The 22,167-nt window shown below is 37.1% G+C and overlaps 1 protein-coding gene across 6 annotated transcripts in view; it reads left to right on the top strand.

Annotated features, from left to right (window-relative positions):
- PIK3R1 (phosphoinositide-3-kinase regulatory subunit 1) overlaps window positions 1-19,305 on the top strand; it is a 79,834-nt gene extending 60,529 nt beyond the window's left edge. For 4 of the 6 annotated variants that reach the window (XM_019496013.2, XM_019496014.2, XM_059725118.1 and 1 more), the window contains 9 exons: window positions 8,483-8,585; window positions 9,256-9,354; window positions 9,444-9,624; window positions 10,134-10,259; window positions 11,216-11,358; window positions 11,644-11,820; window positions 11,926-11,994; window positions 13,686-13,856; window positions 14,363-19,305. In XM_019496013.2, the coding sequence (XP_019351558.1) occupies window positions 8,483-8,585; window positions 9,256-9,354; window positions 9,444-9,624; window positions 10,134-10,259; window positions 11,216-11,358; window positions 11,644-11,820; window positions 11,926-11,994; window positions 13,686-13,856; window positions 14,363-14,552 (1,259 nt within the window). In that variant the 3' untranslated portion in view covers window positions 14,553-19,305. Of the gene's footprint in view, window positions 1-4,441; window positions 4,965-5,723; window positions 7,126-8,482; window positions 8,586-9,255; window positions 9,355-9,443; window positions 9,625-10,133; window positions 10,260-11,215; window positions 11,359-11,643; window positions 11,821-11,925; window positions 11,995-13,685; window positions 13,857-14,362 lie in introns of those variants that run through there. The other 2 variants (XM_014594100.3, XM_006276187.4) reach the window with 2 other exon arrangements.
- The last annotated feature ends 2,862 nt before the right edge of the window (window positions 19,306-22,167 follow it).

Genomic DNA, 22,167 nt, shown 5'->3' with positions numbered 1-22,167 from the left:
GGGTAAATAGTTGTCTGTGAATGCAGGGGACCGGATTTGATGTCCTAGGAGGCTCTTTCCAATTCTCTGTTTCTATGGAAAACTGTACACACTGCCAAAATTAATTTCTGTTTTCTTGTATGTTGCAAAAAAGTCAAGTTAAAGGGGCTCTTTCATAATATACTGTGTATCACTGGCTTGAGCTTCCAACTCAGGATGATGCAAGATATTAAAATAAAGGAAGCTTCTTAGAAAAATAAAGGATAACTTTCAACAATTTTAGTTTTAATCCAAGTGTTTTGAGCAGATTGTAACAACCCCTGGGTCAGTGGGCGCCAATCCTTTTTAGGAAGACTGCCATAAATTAGCCCTGTACCCTCCCCAAGTGTCACTCTTTTATCCTCTTCCTCTGTCTGATCTGCTGCTCTGCTTTCTGTTCCCCAACCCGTGCCCCCTGCACAGTTTACCACTCTGCTTTCTGCTTCCTGCCCTATAGCTTTCTGCTTCCCGTCGTGTGCTCCTTCCTTGATCTGTTGCTCTGCTTTCTGTTCCCTTCTCAATCTGCCACATTCTGCACACAGACTGCCTGTGCCACTCAGGGCACATGCTGCAGGTTGGCCACCCCTGCCATAGAGTGTGTAAATATTTTAACTGCTCTGGGCTTTTTAATGCAGATACTCCTTCTTTTCATGCAGCATTAGGAAGTAAGGAGAATAGGACTTGTTTGCATTATTTGTGTGCTTATGTAAGGCTTCTGTAGCAAACATAGGGTTACTTCCTAGGCCCATGTGCTGCACAACTGTGTAATGACTTGTAATCTGTCAAGATACCCAACACAAAGCAGAAATGTTTTTATTTGTGTTCTGAGAACTCAGTTTAACCTCACATAAAAGGTGCCAAATTTAAATACATTTTGGGTATAACTGAAATTTTGTGAAGAGAAAGTAATGTTGCAGGAGAAGAGCAATTAGAAAAATGGTTGGTGATTCGAGTAATTATTAATTAGGTCTGTTTTCTGCATTATATTGTCCCTATCTAGTTTTACTTAACTGATCTGCTTTTTTCTGATCAGAATTAGTAGGTAACATGGATGGATTATCTGTCACTTTTTTTTACACTGAAGCTTGATGAACTAAACAAATATAAAAAAAAAATGTCAAGGAGAAAATTGCTGTTCAGGTCTCTGGGAATTTTAGTATTGAATTGATGAGTATATGATTAGGAAAATGTATGGGATCCTTAGGCATGAAACAGTAGTGCTGGGACAAAAGTACTTTTAACTATAATACAGATTAAAATACCATCAGGCATATACCATTTGATATTTCCATATTTTAAAAGAGAAAGTGAGACTTGTGCTTTAAGGGTTTTCAGGTGTAAAAGGCCTGATGATTTCTTCAGTTCAGTTTGGTGAGTTTGGAATGACTGGCTTTTGATTCTAGGCTGTTCATCTCAATTGAATTAAAATCCCAGCTTGTAGATAACCAATCATAAAAGATGTCTTCTATTGTAAAATATTACATCCTTTAAGTGTGAAGGGTCCGATTTTACTATTTATAGGGTTAGAGATGAGGTAATGACACTTTCTTTTACTTCTCTTTCCCATATATAGTTGGTCACCTGCTTAAACTTTGGTCATAAAAGTGTTAGGGGTTCAGGTAAAAACCAAATACTATTTTTCAACAGTAAATACATTAGCACGACTTTTGACATGTAATAGTAAATAGGTCAGGCTGTAAATTCTGGTAATTATTTCTGTTTAGTGCCATTATAGAGCAGGGAATAAAAAAGCCCAATTCTGTTTCCCTTGAAATCAGTGGCAAAGCTCCCTTTGGTATCGGCTGTGCAGAATAACCCCCACAGTTCTTACCTGTCTTACAGTGTATTACATTGTATAAAATCATATTTAAGAGTACTATCAGCTATCAGTATTTTGTATATGGTGTCTCAAGTTTAGCTTAAATACTGGTAATTCAACACTATTAAGTAAATGCTAATAGTCCTAAGAATAGTTTGGCATATGCTGAGAAGGTAATAATAGCACATTTATTTTTGACCTCCCCCCCCCATTTGTAGCTATTTTACATTCTGCACTTCATCCAGCAGGGGGCTCCCTTTCTAAGCTAATAAAAATCATGAGCTTTTTTTTTTTATAAGCTTCATTTATTAAAGAAGAAAAAAATATTACTGATTAATCTCCAGCCTTAGCAATACTAAGTTCTCTTGTTTAAAGTTTGATGCTAGTGCAGAGTTTGTTCCTCAATACCTGGTTGAAGGTATTTGGTAAAACAATGTGTGTGCTACATGATCGGGAGTTTGTACAAATTAATTACTCAACCTTTTGATCTCTTCTGTCTCCCACTTCCTGCACTGTATTAGCATTTTTGAGGCACAAACTGCTATACCTTCTTGGAAGTAATAACTAGTATGATCACAAAAAGCAGTAGAAATTTGACTTTTTTCTGTAAATTTGTAAAGCTATAGATCTGATAAATGCAACTCAAGTTAATGCAGCTTTTAAAACTAAGGCTCAACGATACCTTGATGTGTATATACATATGTCAGTATGCAAACCGCAGTCTGATCAATGAGGTCAGGTGAGAACTCTGCTTTGCATGGGTTATTAAAAACTAAACAGACTAGCCAGATCAGTGTCTATCCCCAGGAAAAAAGTGTGACAGCTTAGTCTTGCCTGTGTACAAGTAGCAGTACATGTTTAAAGTGGTAAATATTTCACAGCTATAGCTGATCCTGTTTAAGAATACCATGCTATACTGTGGCCAACTGATGGGGCTTGTGTACTGCATGCTGTGTTTTCCCTTTTGAAGAGTGAAAGGGTGTGTCCAGATGAGTGCACACATGCAGTTTGAGGCACTGCAAAACTCACGTGGCAAATGTGCAACTGTGCACCGCGCTGCTAATTTGCAGTTCAGTGCTAGAATTTGATAGTGGGATGTCCCAGTTCCAAAAAACCCAAAAACCTGCCACAAAAAGTAGGGCAGTGCACATGTTAGCAGCATGCACCACTAGAAACAGAGCCTGGCCATCCAGAGCCATACTCTGGCTGCCAGCCAGGCTCCGTGTGGCATGTGGCTGGATCAGTGCCACTGATGCCCTGGGATGCCCCCAGGTAAGGCCGCTGGAACCAGCACAGGTGTTGGCCCCTGCCTCCCCTACCCCACCCGGGATAATGTGGTATGTGCCAGAGTGCATGTGCAGGGGTGTGCCCTGGGGCACAAAGCAGCAGCACAAATATGCAAACACACACCTCTGCATATGGGGATGCACCCAAAGTGTCATCTCCTGCTCTCTGTGTCAGCCCAAAGACCAGGACTGCTTTGATAATGCCTCAAACTGCGGCTGTGTGCAGCATTGTCCAATAAATTATTGTGATTCCATGTTTGTTGTTATAGTGTGCTTATTAGTTACTGTGCTTGATCATTAGTGCAGAAAGACAGTTTACTATCCAAGTTAGAAATATGTTGTATTTTTTCCAGGCAATGCTGCTTGAAAGGACACCCAGAATTGGTAGTTGTTCAGTTGGTAACTGTTTGGCAAGAAAAAGAAAAAAAATAAGTAAAGGAATTTTTTGGCAGGTGGAATCATTTAATTGATAAACTAACAAATCAAGCCCTTTTTGGGAGGGAGGAGAAGAGGGACAAAAGAAGCCAGTCGTGTTTCCCTATTTAGTTGCAGGGAATTTGTGTACTTTCTTTAGTTTAGTTTAGGATTTTAGGAAGCAACATTTTGCAATAACAGTTTCAAAGGCAGAGGAGATTAAATTGACCTTGAGGAACAACAGCTAATTTAGGGGAGAGATGAATTATTTCAAGCTAAAAGAAACAAAGCTATAAACAACTTTCCTCCTTCCTTTCAACAAGTCTTTAGCCTTGATTCTCCTTCCACATGCGCTGAAATGAATCGGGAATACTTAAGGTAAAGGTAGCTAGTCGGTCAATGATGGGGGAAGTGGTTTCTTTTCTCTCTTCCATCACCAAGTACACACTCCACCACACATTAGATAAAGAAAATTGACCAAATCACTTCCATGCTCTTTGCAACTACCTTTTTTTCATCAGCTAATGAAGAGAATCACTTTACATATTGGGAAACGCCACAGATAGATGCACTTTTTTTTTCTAGTGTTATTGGTTGATATTAATCATACTAAACAGTTTATAACTTCATTCTAAGGGTCGTCAAGTGACACCTGTATTTGTGGTGCTGTGTAAGTGTGTGGAAGGTGATGCAGTGCATGCAAACTACTTTTGCACTGGGCTGTTCTGAAAGGTACAGAATTCGACAAGGAAGGCTTTGATTCTATTTTTTCTGAAGTAGCTCAGCCACTTCCTGTATTTGGCTGTTCATAGTGCTTTTCTTGACAGTCAGTTACTTTAATACTGCTCTCAGCAGCCAGTTACAGAGACTATTTTAAGTCTATTTACAATGGTCTTCTCATTTACTTGGCTAAAATGAGAGAGTTAGTCCTGCATTGGCCACTTGTTAGCTGATGACAACTTTTACTTTGACATTGGCTCCCCCTCCCCCACCTGAAATCCCTGGCTCAGCAAATATTTGAACCTGCCCGAGTTAATCATGAAACTGAGATCTTTATCTGAGAGACGTGCAAGCTACTGGATTTTTTTCTGGTTTTTTTTCTTTACAGTACTAGAATCAGGTTCACTTTTTAATGATGAACTAGAAAAGAGTGGATACCCTCTGCACAGCACAGAGCATTAATCAGTTAAGAATAGAAGAGGAGGCTTGGATGTTTCTGACTTCATGTTTCAGCTCTTTCTAATGGATTTTATGGAGGATTAATTGGAAGACCTTTTTTAGAACTGAATTTACCTATTTTATATGAAGAAGTCTCTGAAAGGAATTTTAGAAAGGTTTCTATGAGAAAGCACTGCTAAAATTTTTCAGGTTGTTCGTACAAGGTTACGGGGGAGGGTGGCAAGTATTTGCAATGCATAATTTACAAAGTAAGTGGCTTTGAATTTGTATGTATTTCTCCCCAACCCTTTTTGAAAGTGCAGTATCATTATATTTTATCTCCCTTACTACAGTTAATCTGCCGGTAGAAGCTTTCTAGTTGTAACATATTTTAAATGGAAGTCAGTACCTAATCTGGGTTATGCTGGAGCAATGGAAAATCACCTGTCTGTCACTGTCCTGCCTATTCTGGTTTGCCATATAGTGTCACAGCCAGCTAGACGAGTTTGGGCTGAACAAGAACCTGATTATACCAGTGTGACAGTCCAAAATTTGCCAGTGGTAAATCCTGGGCACATATTTTTGGTGGCAGCAATATTGTTAATAAATTTTATAGTTAAAATTGTACTAACCTACTAGTAGATCTGCATGTAACAATGCATTCTGTCAGAAATCTTTCAAAAGCTAATTTAAACATTGTACTTCAGCAACTCAACTGTTTGGATAACAGATGGGCTAAACCCTCAAGTTCAATGTTTGGACTTGTGTCTGGGATCATCTTCAGTATCTTGTTACACTATGCAAATGGAAGGCATCTTAAGAGCATGTCTACCTAAATGGGGTGGGGAGAAAGGCTTCTTCAAAATGGGTTAAGGCATAATCACATAATGAGAAACTACTATTTACATTTATTGCTGATGATGGCACTGTAGATATTTCCTTGTATGTTAACTTCTCTAAAAGGATGACACTATGGGGAGTGGGGGGCTTATTGTGATTGGGGGTAGATGTGCATGCCATATTTGGGAGAAGTAATTTTTAACTAAATGAAATATTTAGTTATATAACAGGTACTTTTGTAATCTGCATGCATTGTTAGCCCTGCCAACTCAAAAGGATTTCTTCAGATATTTGCATTGTGAATTGCTACAGTCACTTATCTATTTTTGCTGTTTTGGTTTTTGTTTTTGCCCAGATAGACTATAACAAATATGAAAGTATTCATGGTTATGAATATGCATGGCATGGCACTGTGTGATAAACAGTATATAGAGCAGATGATTCTCTGGTGGAGGTTGTGAGAGTAATAGTCCAGTATTTTTTAAGTGTGGTTGGGAAGGAATACTTTTAAATAACAGAAGGCTTTTGATGATATAAAGTAGATTGAAAAAAAGAGAAACTGACAAGGGCCAGGGCTTCAGAAAACAGCCAACACAAATACCCTGATGAGAAAAGGTCAGAGAGAGGATGTGAAAAGGCAGACTAAATTTTCTGGACAAGCTTTATATATTCAGAAAAATCATTTTTTTTCAGGATCTTGCTGAGTTTTGAATCACTTCATTGAATGAAAAAAAAAAAAAAACCTCATTAACATCTTTAATCCAAGGAAAAAATATTTGGCTTCTAGCTTTGAAAATTAATTAATTCCAACTGATTAACAATTGTATTGAACTATAAAATGCTACTGGAAATATGCCTCACTCCAGTATGTTTGTATAATGGCATCAAATGCATCAAATCATTGTGACTATTTAGAAGTTTAAACTCTTAGCTGGGTAGGAATGTAATTTTTTTTCATTCTGCGTCTGGGGTGCAAGATGTTTTTTCCTTTAAATGTATAAAATGTACAGTAGGTACAAAAAGCTTCTAAAGAATTTTGATTGGTGATCTTTTGCCAACCTGCCTATCTATAAACCAAGACTGGGAGGGGGGTGTGTGCTAAAGAGCTACGTGCTGCAGCATATCAGCCTTTGTCAACCTGCCAGCAGTGGACTGTACCATGCTGCAAAGAGCCAGAAAAATGAAATAGAAAGCTAAGTAAGGGGAACATCCTCAGGTTTTTTGTATATATCATCAGCTTTACATTGGAATTCTGCTAAATGTAGATTCTTTCTGAAACTGAAATTGTTTTAAAATTAGTGTAAAACAAAATGATGAAACAGGAGTGGTTTGGTGACATTATTTTGACATGATTGGCTGAGGATTATGATGTAATAGGTTACAGTGCAGCCCCTTATAGGTTTTAAAATGAATTCCAAGACACCATTACAAAGAGAGCCTGACTCTTTTCTTATAACTGAGCTTACTCACTGAAACTCATAGAAATGTACAACACTGTTTGGAATATGGAAGAACTGGATGTAGAATATTCTAAGGCAGATATAAATTGTGGCACAGACTTGATGTTTTACATAGAAATGGATCCACCAGGTAAAACTGCAGTCTTATTACAGAAGACTAGTTCATTTGGGTCTTTATGATAGCTGCTACAAAATCTTCCTCAGATGGTTAAGATTTACTTTCTTTGATTGATATTGCTATCATTTTTTTCATAAATTGAGATTAACTTGTTTTTTAGTGCATGGGAGTAGCAAATAGAATCATAACCTGTAGTCTAATACCTTTTTGCTAACTTAATCAGAATTGAACAGAACTGAGGTGTTTTTGGTTTTGATTTTATTCTCTCATATAGTAGGTTTTGTTTGTTTACAAACTAAGTGTATTGCATATATTTTCTATTTCTTCTCCATGTTATGATTAACAAGAGATCCTATAATAACACTTTGTAGTTCCTAAATCAGCGATTTACATATCAATGTACAGGCTTTTAAAATCTATCAATATTAATTGAATTCCTGATGTTGCATCCTTTATAATAGGAAATTTAAATTGTTTTACTGTCTTGACACACTTTGCAGTACTGACATTGTGTTTTGCATCCAAGCACACAGCCTTGTACAGAAACAGTGTTGTGCTTACTATGAAACTAAAAAAGCTTGCTGGATTTTTAATCCTTATTCCACTGTTGCCCCTCTTTGCTAGTAAATCAGAAATGCTGCAGTATCTTCTTTGGCACCCACTGGTCTATGTATGCAGCTTTGACATTGAGAAAAGGGGATGTGGTTTTCAATCAGCCTTGGCATTTGGACCATCATTTATCCTGTAGAATACTAAGATTAATAGACAGAATATTTGGGTCATAGATATGTTTCTTGAAGTGGTTTGTGATAAATCATTGTATAAAATGCTGTGGAGCAGAGCAACCCAATTCCTCCTCTTGCAACATACAGTATTGCTGTGGGTTTGCTGCTTTTTGTTACCTACACCAGCTCTTGTGCAAAAAAGAAAGAAAAAAGTTCCTTTGCATCATTAGATGGAAGAAAAAAATAAAGAGGAAGCTTTACATGTTTCATAATTTATAATAGGTGAAGATGGTCATTCTCTGTAGAAGGTGGAATAAGGTGAAAATAAACTTTAGTTTAAATGTTTTTGGCCAGGAAATATTTTCAGGAGTTGTGTTTTTGTTTGAACTGTAATTACTCCTAACAAATGCAAGTCTTTCGGTATAATACAGACTTATTATGCAATTAAGTTTGTTTTCAGTTAAATCCTTTGATTTATTTGGTATCTTTCACAGCTGCTAGTAAGGGAAACCTGTACTTTGCAGTCATTCCGTTTTCTTCCAACGCTGTGATTTTGTTTTCATTCATACAATGATTTATAATTTTAAGGTATATACTGTTTAATTTATACCTGGATTACAAAGAGATTTTTTTCTCATCTACAGCATTGCCTCCTAAACCCCCAAAACCTAGTACTGTAACTAACAACGGTATGAATAACAACATGTCATTACAAGATGCTGAATGGTACTGGGGAGATATCTCAAGGTAAGCCTGCTAAAGGCATGTATTTGCTGTTCTCTTTATGTTACACTTGAGTTAGAAAAAAATACTGTGGTATTGGGAGCCATTTTCAGGACATTTTCCAATATAAACATACCATAATTGGTCTTGTTCCAAAGATGACTAAAAAGTTATTGGCAGTCAGAATGTAATATGTGTAAAATATTTTTTTCTGGTAATTATTCTGTTATTTTAAGACATGTATGAAACACTAGAATGAAAGGATAACATCGAGAACCAGCAATTTTCCCCCCTCATATCCAAGACCAAAACACTGGGCACAATACTACTTTGATAATCAAAAGTGCCATATATAAGCAGCATTTCTAACCTTACTATATATAGGTAGACTAGACTGCCACTGCATGCCCCAATTGTGCAGGCTTGTATGAACAAGTATGAAGAACTTTTCATAAATATAAATCTGTTCTAGCTGTGTGAGGGAGGGTATTGTGTGCAACATATTTTGTGTTCCATTTGTTCACCAGCAGAACTATGACTGTCACTGTTAATTTGTAGTTAGAGAATGCTGTTGAAATACAGCAGGATATCATTTTTAAGAAAATCAAATGATAAGGAAGAAGGAAAAAAATGATTAGGGAGAAATGACTGGCAGAGTTGCTAAAATCATTGGTTACTTTTGCTTTCATTTTAGGGAGGAAGTAAATGAGAAGCTTCGAGACACTGCTGATGGCACCTTTCTAGTACGAGATGCTTCTACAAAGATGCATGGAGACTATACGCTCACACTAAGGTCAAGCAGATTCTGATATTTCACTGTATGCTGTTCTTTATACTAAAGTGTCTTGAGTGTAGCTGACTGTTCCCAAACTTTATTTACAGGAAAGGAGGAAATAACAAATTAATCAAAATATTTCATCGAGATGGGAAGTATGGCTTTTCCGACCCATTAACTTTCAACTCTGTGGTTGAGCTAATAAACCACTACCGGAATGAGTCTCTAGCCCAGTATAATCCTAAACTGGATGTAAAATTACTTTATCCTGTATCCAAGTATCAGCAGGTACATTTTTTGGTTTTCTTGAGATTTCACTTTAAAGAAAAATCATTGTAAGGTGAAGAATCATTCAGTATGGGAAGACTGCAAGTCAGTTACTATTTGGGGGAATAAATTGGATTTAAAAACATGTTTATTCAAGAAAAATAACTATATAACATTGTGCATAAATACTGAAAACATTAAATACTGAAGTTAGCAAATAAGAAAATAAATGTATTAGAGTAAATAAACAGCATAGCAATTAATGATGAAATACATTATTTTCAGCAGAATGTTGCATATTAGCAGTGCAAAATTGCTTTTTGTACTTGGCATCATTTCTATTGTCCATATTATGGACGTATTAAGTCCATTGCTTCTCCATATTGCAAAAAGATGCATTATGTTATAGTGTTACATTATTCTCTAAATGTCAAGTTTTTTTGTAAACTGATTTTATTCTAAGATTTTGTACTGTGTAATTGTGTGTTTATTGGATTTAGTTATATATTTAATTCTGCTTATTGTCTCAGGATCAAGTTGTAAAAGAAGACAGTATTGAAGCAGTGGGAAAGAAATTACACGAATATAACTCTCAGTTCCAAGAAAAGAGCCGAGAATATGACAGACTCTATGAAGACTACACCAGAACATCTCAGGTGAGCTGAGCTATCCTTGAAACAAAACTGAAAAAGAGCAAGATTTAGAAAGATGTTGATGTAAACCCTCTTTGTAACTTTGAGTTGCTTTCTTTGTTCTGTTCTTTTCTTCCCCTCCCCCACGCACACTCCTGAAGAGAAATTGGCTGATAGAATAGTTCAGTAGGTTGGAATTGCTTACTCATGGCTGAACCATCACCCTCTCTGCAATATAACCCTGTCCTTTGGGGCCCACTCCTGCATCCACTTCAGACACAGAACTCCCATTGGCTTGGCAGCAATTCTGCATACTGGCTGCTTATGAGGTCAGGCTGTCATGCCTTGAAGGCATGATAAGCACAGTACTTTATGATTTATTTGGGGCAAAAGTGATTTCACATATATTGGTGGGGGGTGTCTGACACCTAGAAACAGCACAGAAATAGACAGCAAACACCCTTTCTCCTGCATTTTGTTATCTTAACCAATAACTAACACAGCCTTGCAGTGCCAAGAGTGTGATACTGCTCCACAGTTCCTGGATGATGATCACCTTCTAAAACCTACACGAATTGTATCTTAAAAAAAAAATGGGGGGGGGGGATTTGAAGTGTACTGAGGGGGGTCTAAGTAGCTCCACTTTGGTATTTCAGGAGTGCCAACTGTACCTCTAAAGACCTAGTTAGTACTGAGTCTAAATGAAGAACATTGTCAGAAAGCTCCAGTCATGTAAATAAAACAAATGCATATTTAAAAGAAAGGTTGCAAGTAACTCTACATCCTTTCCTGCAAAGCAGCCTCATTGTAATTTCATTAAAGCTTCTTTTCCTATATCAGACGGGTCTACAAACCGTATATAGTCTGCATTAGGGTTACTAAAGTACAGTCAAGGTATCTTACTCCTTTCCAGTGATACAGGCCAATAAACCATCCTTTCAGTTTTCCCAGATCTGTAATGGTAATTATTTTATTTTCAGGAAATTCAAATGAAAAGAACAGCTATTGAAGCATTTAATGAGACCATAAAAATATTTGAAGAGCAGTGCCAGACGCAGGAAAGATACAGCAAGGAGTACATCGAGAAATTTAAACGGGAAGGAAATGAGAAAGAAATACAAAGGTTGGTGCCAAAATTAGCCCTTTAAAAATGTACAGGATCCAGTTAAAAAAAAAAAAAAAAGTACAAGCTTTGTAATTATATAGAACAAAAGCAAGATTCTTAGTTTACAATTACAGAGACCTAAGCAAAATAAATCTCAAATGGGATGGATGGGGTAAGAGTTTGCAAAATTTGTAGCTAAATCTTGAAAATTAAATTTTGTGTTAGATACTCATAAGTGAAATTAGCAAAGCTAGTTGAGGTAACAGGACCTAATAAAAACACTAACCTAATTCTTCCTTTCAGAATTATGCACAACTATGAAAAACTGAAGTCTCGAATAAGTGAAATTGTGGACAGCAGACGCAGACTGGAAGAGGATTTAAAGAAACAAGCAGCTGAATATAGAGAGATTGACAAACGTATGAACAGCATTAAACCAGACCTCATACAGTTGAGAAAGACAAGAGACCAGTACTTGATGTGAGTACAATTATGTTGAAAAAAGCCTTATCTGAATTCTTGGTAATCCAATGTTCAGTTTTTTTCCAGAGACAATTATATAAACCTGTTTTTAATTATTTTTAGGTGGCTAACTCAAAAAGGTGTTCGACCAAAGAAGTTAAATGAATGGCTGGGCAATGAAAATACTGAAGAGTAAGTACTGAAGGAATTGAATATTCCAAATACCTCAAATAATTTTATCCAGCAAAATTAGCTTATGCATATCTTTTTAGGCACAGTAGTAGTTGGAACTGCTTTGCACATGGCAACTTGTTTATTGAGACTGTTGGAAAAAGCACAACGTTATTTCTCTTTTTCTAAAGGATACGTCACCTTCCATACACCCTTCAAGACGTGTTTGGGCAGATGGGTATGGAAAGGAGCTGGCAGCTAACCACTCTTTACCTCGTTTTACCTATCTGTAAAATGCAGACCATGATAATTCACAGGGGTATTATGTGGCTGAAACCTCTCTAAGAAACTCTAAAAAAAATTCTCAATTTCAGAATGCTGTTGGCTGTATTATGTCAGCAACTACCACCAGAAATTGATGGAATAGTATAATAGTCAGTCAGCAAGTGGTCCTGCTCTGCTTTTATACTCAAATATGATTCATCTGTGTAGTGTACTACACTACAACTTTAAAGTTTTCCTTGCTAGTAAAACCTCAGGTTTCTGCTCAGTTTGTTCAAATTAAATTCCAGGCATGGATTTTTTATGGTAAAAAATCCAGACTAAATCAAAATGAGCATAACTAGAAAGCCAGAATCTCCATCTCTGAGAACTGGTTATAGTTTTGTAGCAGAAAGAATACAATTCAGTTAAATGGTGTGTGAAGAGAGAACGGAGCCTAGATGGCATGCACCAGGAAGGAGAGAGCAGAACTTAGGAGTTTGTATTCTAAGTGCGGACATTGGCATCTGTGTCCCAGACTGAAGGGACACAGATTGAGGATCCTTAAAAACATAGAATTGGGGATGAAGGTAACGCCCTATTTACTCTTTTAAAAAAAAAAAAAAAAAAAAAAAGAGTCCACCAAATTAGAAAGCTGATATTTGCTAGCCAGACATAAGGGGGGGGGGGGGGGGGCACTTGTGCAGGCAGGTGGCCTCACCTTGGAAAAAAGTTCACTCCCACTGTTCTAAAGCCATCAGCTTCTGGGAAAGAGGTTGGGTTCTCAGACTTCTCCCAAAGCGCTGCCCTTGGAGCCCACTTGAGGGCTCCTACTTCATACCCGCTATTAGCCATGACCATGAAACCACTGAGAGAGAGGGGGAGGAGCCCTCTGTTACAGCTGCTGGAAATGTGCAGGGTGAGAAGGGCCTCTATTGGCCTTTAGTATAACCAGGAGGGTCTAAGAAAGAGGAAAGAGAATTCTCTGATGTTTCCCCTTTTTGCACCAAGAGGCGCCTATGAATAAAGTGCCTGTCTTGAATAGTGCACCTAACTTTCCCGAACAGCTGTGTGATCTTGATGTGATTCTTGATTGTTCCACTAGTTCCAAAGAGTTATAACTTTCAGCATTGAATTCACTGGTTGTCAAAAGTATGAGCAGCAGCAGTTGTACTAAAGCACTTAGTGCAACCTCTGGAAGATAGCACTTCATCCATTTGTATTGCTTTTAGAGTCACAATAAGGGTTAGACATTTCGTTTCATTTTTTTAATTAAAGTTTACAGTTTGCAGATTTTTTTTTATGCCATGTATCTCTGTACTCACCAGGGTAGAAGCCAGGGGCCAAAGACATGGGGATTCAAATCTAGAACAAAGTGATTTGAGGGAAAGAGTTGCTTATACTTAGTGTTCGCTCTGAAACACTGCATCATCCTTGTTTTATTTGTACAGCCAATACTCCATGGTGGAAGATGATGAAGACTTGCCCCATCATGATGAGCGAACGTGGAATGTAGGAAATATCAATAGAAGCCAAGCTGAAAATTTGCTGAGGGGAAAACGGGATGGAACATTCCTTGTTCGGGAAAGCAGCAAACAAGGCTGCTATGCCTGCTCTGTGGTGTATGTATCCTCATAATTTTTTGCATGGATTTTGAAGTTCACAGTGACTGTGACTTCAGATTTTCTGTTGCCTGTGAGGCACTGAATTAAGCTAGGGACAGATATTCCCCATTGCCTTCCGTGGGGGTGGATCAGGCTACCAGGTGCAGGGTCATCTCCCCTCATTGCTGCGCATCCCTGTCTGACAGAGCTCAGTCCTGTGGACCCCCACAGAGAGGCCTTGTAGACAAGGGAGAGGAATAAAAGCATGAAACAGCTCCTGGATCCTGAGTCATTTAGTCCTTTGTACCTTCTGCCTCCCAAAGCAGAGGCTAAAGCATGTTACGATAAGGATTCTGGTTAAATTAAAGATGTGTAGTATTTTTCTTAACGCAGAGCACTACTGCTCTCTACATTTACCAACATTTTTCTATTTCCTGCCAGTTTTCTCAAGCTGAGCTGTTTCATAATATTTCAACTTTACTGACAACCTACAAACCACCTCTTGTTTTCTTGTTTCCCTTTAGGGTGGATGGTGAAGTAAAGCATTGTGTGATAAACAAAACTCCAACTGGGTATGGATTTGCAGAGCCATATAATTTGTACAACTCCCTGAAAGAACTGGTGCTACATTACCAGCATACATCCCTTGTGCAGCACAATGACTCCCTCAATGTCACACTAGCCTACCCGGTATATGCACAGCAGAGGCGATGAAGACCTTGATACCTGGGTTTTTTTTTTAAAAAAATGCAACAACATTGAGGCCTCAGGAGAGAGAGAAGGCTCCTTTCAACTTAAGTGATGAAGTTGAGCTGCAGTATCAAAGCTGTCTGTCTTCAGATGGAACTAGAGCTTTCTTCGCAACTGCAGAGGGAGAGATCACAGTATTAAGCTGTGAATGAATGTTTCTAATCTAAAGTGCTTTTTATTAAGAGAAAAACACGAGAGAGAGAAATGCTAAACCTGTCTCCCTGCAGGGACATAGAGGCCTTTAACCATGGTGCTTGTTTACGATCTCTTTGAAGCTTTACCAGCTAAAATGTTGGATTCTGCAGAGCCACGGTGTAACAGGTCTTTGTAATTCAGTTAACGGAATTTCTTGGCTGTGACCTGGTTCGGATTTGGTGTTACAATACTCAGTGGATCCAGACACGCAGCATTGTGGAGTTTGTTTCTGATGAATGATATGTAGCAGAATGGCACTTTCGTTTATAAGGGACACTTTAAAAGGACTTCAGTTACAGTACGTTTTTCAGAAGAATTGACGTAATAACAAAGTGCCAGGAAGTGTTTGTTTAGACATTTAAAATCCTGTTTTAAGAACATATTTAAGACTGAAGAAAACAGGACTTTCAATGGCATACAGTATATAATAATGTACATAATCCTGGATGACTAACTATCATTGATGGAAAATATCAATACCAAACTGCTTCTATTTTCTCTCTTCTGTTTGCTGAAAGCTGAATCCTTAGCCTGTGCTATGCAATACTGAATTTTTTTAGGCTGTAGTTCTCTTTCAAGTGTACCTATAGGCTAAGCTTTTTTTCTGTTTTTCTCTCTCTCTTTTTTGCCTGAAAATGATTTCTTGATTTATTATTTTTGTTAATATTCACTTTGTTGGTTTTTTTGTTTGTTTTTTTTTGTTTGTTTTATAAGTGTACAGGATGCCAGAAAAGTTGGCCTCAAAATTAAAACTATGAAATATTTTACAGTTTTCTTTGTATAGAATATTGAGCTGCAGGCTCAATGTTTAAAAAGTTCATAATTTTTTTGACTAAATATTTGTTGGGCAGTGCCTGATAAGCTTCAAAGCTGCTTTATTCAATAAAATATATGAACATTACAAAGTATCATTGAGTCCAACAATATTGTTTCAAGAATATCTTTAGAATATGGTACCATGCTGTTTGCTTTGTAAAGTTTTTGGGACTTCAGTCTAGATTGTCTTTGTGTCTGGAAGAAGAAAAACGTGTATCCATTTCTGATGGTTACTGTAGAAAAACAAAGGAAAAATTGGATACTAGAATAGTCCATTTTAATTTCAAAATTAACACACGTAGATTCTTCATAGCAAGTAAAATGACATCTTAACCTACCTTGGTAGACTTTTTGTCAGCATGTCAAGGTACTTTTCTTTTCATATGAAGGAAGTTTCTCTAGAGTATATGTGTAAGATTCCCAAGTTTATGCGGAACAGCAGGCTAATTAAGAGCAGGAAACCTTGCTTTTGTAAAACATTTTTGGGCTTTCCAGAATCAATATTCTATAGTTTTTCACAAATTTATGAACCGAAAGGTGTATTCACCTTCAGGAAAAAATTAAAATTTCAGGTACCAAAGAGTTATAGGGTTTATTCACTGAAAAAAAAACGAATGTCAGAGTCCCACTAACCAACAGGATGTAGAATTATTTTCTGTGGTGGCCTCCAATTGTTTTCTCATTATTGTCCCTATCAACACACACAAACTTGTGCTGCTACTTCACATATCATAGCAGTGATGGATGTGGGGAATCCTGAAGGTTTTTAGTGTAGGTGAATATCTGAGTCTGTTCTTCACTTAAGATGCAAGTGGAACATCCATTATTACCTGGAAAAAATAGATCCCATTGAGTTCGTTGAATACTGACCCTACTAGAAATCTGTCTCTTAAGATGAAGTCTGTATTTAGAAATTTTTACTTTTAGGAAATATTATAAGAAAATTAGTTTATCACCCATAGTTTCTACATTACCATTCATTTCTGAGGCTGTGAGGTTTTCATTTTTATTTTATAAGCTTATTGACTTTGCTTTTCTCTGGAATTTTCTTACTTGAACCTAGTTTTTCACGTCAGAGAGCAAAGTTCAACTGCCATTAATTTATCAGAAATAGTTCTTTCAAAACCGTGCTGAACATTTTTTGTTTTCTTATGTTTTTCTTTTTCTTGTGATTTTTTTTTTTTTTTTCTGAAGTCTGCAACTCATCTCTTCTTCCTGGGCAGACTTCTCAAAGTAAGATAAGCTGAGTGTGTTTCTGTAATGACTTTCCTTAGGTTGTCAATTACTCTGGATTTAATGTCATTCTGAAGGGCTCACGAACATAAATTCGTTCAGTGTACAGCAATTCAATAACTGTCACACTACATGAAAATATATTTCTAAAGTATATTAATTTTTAAAAAATTAACCTGTTTGAGGTAAAATATTAAATTTGTGCTCTGTGAGTAATAGGAATGTTTCACTTAAAATACTTTCCAGGAAATAACATAGGAATTAGACAGTTGAGACCTGGCTTTCCTTTTACTTATACCATTGTAGACCCAGAGGAATTTTACTGAAGTCAACTGGTGTAATTCTTAGCTGGCACAACTTGGTGTGCAGTTCCATGGACTCAGGTGTGCTTTACCAGTTTGTCACCTGGGTTAGGGGCAGAAATTATACATAAACTGGTATAAGTGATTGGAAACTGGTTAACATTTGCAACACAACAGAAGTTCAGTGCACATATACTACTTTTGAAATGTCTGAAACCAGTTTAAGATAAACTGTATGGATGTAGTGTCAGACTTAACTGATTTAAGTTAAATCAGTTTCTTGAACTTCTGTCACAGATCCCCTTCAGATTCAAGTTAACTCACAGTCCCACTGCATCCCAGGATGCTTTGCATCCCTCCCACAACTTCTCCCTCACAGGGTGGGCAGGTGGACTTGGGCCAAACTGTCTGCTGCAGCTGAGCAGGAAAGTCATGTTCTAGCACCCCTGGGCTTCTGGCCAGGACCACTGCAGGCAGGTGGCTGCATTTCTGGAATCAAAAGTGAATGTCTGTTCATTTTCTTATTGGTTCAATCTACACAGCTTAAACTAACCTGTGAAGATTAAATCAATTCAGCCTCAGGCTTTTTGACTGTCTGTACTTAACCCTGAATATCTGTTATTACAGGAGGGGAAAACTAGTGTATGTGAGATTTGGCCCTCACTTTTCTTGCATAGACGACAACAACAAATGAGCACAAAGTTAAGACTATTTTTCATTAAGGCATCTTAAATTGAAATTCTGCCTGCGTAAGCCTCCTATACTCATTCAGGGCCACTTTAAAACCTCAAAATAGTGCGTCAGTGGGATTTATATAGTATCTAAGCTTCATGTGGTCTTTCTCCACAGGGGTGAAATTCTGTAATGTGTTGTACAGTGTTGAACCTTTCTGACTGCTGAGTTTCAACCCCTTCATGTTATACACTCCACTCCAGTCTTGGTTGAGCTAAAACAGATGAATATACCTGGAAACTTAAACTTCATATGAACATGAAACAAAGATATGTTGATATACTGAAAACACATGGTGCTTTTAATAGAACTTTCTATTCAGATATATTTTTTCCATCTACTCTGGTTAAAAGCTTTTGTGTTTTTAAATAAACAAAGTTTCTGCTGAGCGGTAGTGGGGCTTTTAAAAGGTTGTTCACATGACGCACAAAGAGAGAATGTGGTGATCATGAGCAGTGGGACGAAGCATTTGATTCTTTAAATTCAGGTTTAAATTCAGAGCCCTTGGTTGTGTTTGTGTGGATCATTATGTAGGTGCAGTTTTTGCCAAATGTACAAATTTTGCTGAATCGGCCACATGATTTTGCTTAATTGTCTAACACACTCTCTCACGCATGCACACACTGTCTCTCTCGTGCACTCTCGCACACACTCATATGCATACACGCACATGCACACACTAAGCATTTGTCAGTGCAAGTTTGACAGAAGGCTGAGTGTCTGTTTCTAAAACAAATAACTTGTCTTATTGGTTCACTTATCATAAAATATTTTTTTTGTCAAAAATCTGTAAAGCCAAATCTTCAAATTTCTGTTTGATGTCAACTCTTCTGTAGTAAAGAAATAGCTTTGTCTTGTAATTGGCAATGATCTCTTATTGCTTGGGAAAACCTTCAGATGCTTCTAATTGGGAAAACTTCTGCTGATTTTTAACACAGTGCTTTTGCTATGCATGGTATTCAGTTGGGAAAGTGTATCCTGATACTGTTTTTCTTCAGGGTCACTTGAAATGGGCAGTTCGAAGCACAATGCCTCCCATGGGACAAGGTTCCAAACTGCAACATTCTGTAAAGAATAATGAAATATTGCTATAATAGAAGACTAAACTGGACTGTGTGAGCTGTTAGTTACATTGCACTTGTCCCTATGAGACTGCATTAGCTGCCCAAGATGCTGCTATTTTTTTATTCTTGTTTTAAAAATAAAGCTCTGTTCTGTTAAATGTCTTTAAAACATTAAATTTACTTTGTTTTAAGAATGGTCTTTGAGGAGGTGAAGAATAAGATGTCTTGTAAATTGCCTTTACAAGGCAATACTAAAATTGTGCCTCCTTGAAATTTTTGTTCAAGCTATAGATTTGATGAGCTGTGTCTTGTTTTTAAGTTGCTTTAAAATTGTATTAGGTCTTCAAACAGAATAAAAGTTGTTTTGAAACTGCACTTGACTGGTTGAAGTCTCAATAACGACTATTTAAGAAAATATTTTCACAGGTTATATCACTGCTTCTATTGTATCTTTGCTCCTTTCTTTAAGTAGAAATGAGTGTGCTCATTGAGTATATGATTTAAACTAATTTACTGAGTGGACAGTAAGAGTTGAACAACTGAGAGAGTCTTCTGTGTGGACTGATTCTAAAAACAGCAGTTTGCTTAAATAGGTATCACTATAATTAAAACTTTGTCCTTTCTGCCTTCAAATTCCAAGTGTGATCCTGGCGTTACTGAAGTCCATGTCAGTTTTTTCATCTCTATCAAAATGGAAGTTAGCAGCATGTATACAATTCACTAAAGGAACAGAAGGAACTAATATGAGAGAGAGAGGATACTTTTTAGCGTTGGTTTACCTACCATGACTAGAAGAAAACATGTCTTTTATTTTCCCAACTTCGTGAAAGACAACTTGGAGGAAACAATCAGGCTCTCCTCTTCTGTTATTTCCCACTGAAAAATACATGAAGATTCAGGACTTTATTTGGGGAAGCAGGTGCAGAAAATGTTCCATTCCAGAATCTGCATGAGCTTTGTATAATATAATATAGCATAGTAGAATATACTACAACTCTTATCTCTTGGGGTTCTCTGTATCACAGCAATGCAAATAATTATTGTTGATAATGATATTGTTAAAATATGAGGCATTCAGATATAAAATATTTATTATAGGATGCTATTAACTTTGTATTCCAGTTTGTCAAGTTTGGGTGGATCTCTAACTGATATAATGTGCTGCAATTGTTGTCAGTGAAAATAGTTGATGCTTTAAAACTAAAGCATAGAAACTCTTTTTTTTCCCCTACCAGACTGTATATTAAGCAACATACAGTCTTCTCTTCAAAACAAGGAAATGTCCACATGATCCAGTTTCCATAAAAGTTTACTTTTTTGAGTGCTATTGAACTAAAGAACATTTTGTATTGGTTATTGGCATAATATATGATTAGCTAAGCATATTTCTGCACTGCATAGTAGATGTGTAGAAAACACCCTTGACAAGGAACAGAAAAAACAATTTGCAGAAATGTTGTCGTTCCCTTTTGGTTGATTACATACACATCCAGATGGTCCATCTCATGCTACTGATTGCATTCAACTGCTACCCCTTTCCTGCTAAGTTTTGAGGGGCTGATTATTTCCCTTCAATGAAAATAATCCTTTTTTGGGGTTAGAGGTTCTTTTTTGTGAGCCAGTTTCCATACTAGTGGCTTTGTGTGAGGTGGTGAACCCAAAAAGAAGAAATAGAAAACACCTCAGTTTGTTCTTCCTTCAGACCATATGAAAAATTCTGTTCAGGATTTCTGGAAACTGCATGGATTTAATGTGACATCCTTAAGGATGCTACTGTTAGCCCTTCCCCCTTAATTCTATTACTGGTCCTTTCCCCCCTCCTCCACCCCAGCAGGATCTAGCAAGTTGCATGAATAGCCTCCATGGTTTAAACACTAATGTAACTGAGTTTTCCTAACATGTCAGTGGGGTACCTTGGGTCACAGAAACCTCTTCCTAAAAATGGATGTACATGGCTGACACTTCATAGGATTGTAGCTTACAAAGACTGAATGTCTTGGACCAAGTCACTGCAGAAATCAAGACTTCAGCCAGGAACAGGATCAATTATCTTACCCTCCATCAAAAGGCTATCTAAATGTGGGGCTAATTTAGAATCACAAATAGTAGAAGAGGAAATCACTGAATACAGGAAGCTGTTGTCACTTTCCTGGCTGAAAACAGTGCAATAAGCAGTCCTGTATTCCCTCAGGTCCAAGAGAGCAGATTTGATTGGGGTCTCAGGTGGACTTCAATTTCACTGTAGATATTATGCCATTAATAATAACTTTGGCACAACAAAACATTCTTTTTTTGAACTCTGATGGTGAGGACACAATTCTTATAAAGAACAGTGATGATCTTTTAAGGAACTATGCCCTCAAATAAAACAGCTGCCAAAAATAAAAACTCTGCAAGGGCTCTTCCTACATTATTCAAACAGATACATTGATCCATCAACCACTATCCAAACTTTGGCTGATCTATGTGGAGATTAGCACTTTAACCTCAAAATGGGGATTGAAGTCATCGACCAACCGATTGGAAAAGTGCTGAAGTTTCTTTGAAAAATTAGGAACATTAACCATGCAAGTGCCTGGCCATATCTATCTATCGTCAAAACCACATTGAATGAACCTTCCATATCATACCACAGGAGTTTAAGCCTTGATTTTGGCACATGCAGATACTCAAAGGAATAAGATTTGACAGCTGGAGTATAACAGCACCCACGTACTTACCTCCACAAGTCATCTAAGCAAACAAAAGCTCTCTCATGACACTATTGGGCATAAACACAATTAATTAAATGCTAAACTTAGCTCTAATATGAATCTTTTACTAACAACTATTTACATGGATGTTTAAGCCCATAGAAAACCAGGAAATGTGTTCATAATAGAGAAAATGTTTTCTCTGCACACATGAGTTTTATTTGCATGCTTTTCAAAACTTCTTTCCACAATTTTGGAAAAAATTGTGCTTTGTACACAAATACAACTATTGAGGTCTGCAGATTTTGTACTTGCCATATCTATTAAGCAATTTGTTGCATTTGAGGTTCCCAAATTACTTTGACAGATATGAGAACATGAAAGACAGTCAATCCAGCCACAGTAAGTATTTTAGTGACATGCCTGAAGGAAGTACCATTTAATGGTTAAAACTGGAGATGACAAACCAGGTGTCTAAGGTTCTGTATGTAATTAATTGACCTTAACCATACCATTTCATACAAGTGAGTAAGGTAATAGCTAT

Source organism: Alligator mississippiensis, chromosome 3 (assembly GCF_030867095.1).
Source record: "Alligator mississippiensis isolate rAllMis1 chromosome 3, rAllMis1, whole genome shotgun sequence".
In the NCBI taxonomy this organism is placed as follows: Eukaryota; Metazoa; Chordata; order Crocodylia; family Alligatoridae; genus Alligator; species Alligator mississippiensis.
This window is presented reverse-complemented; position numbering and strand designations above follow the sequence as displayed.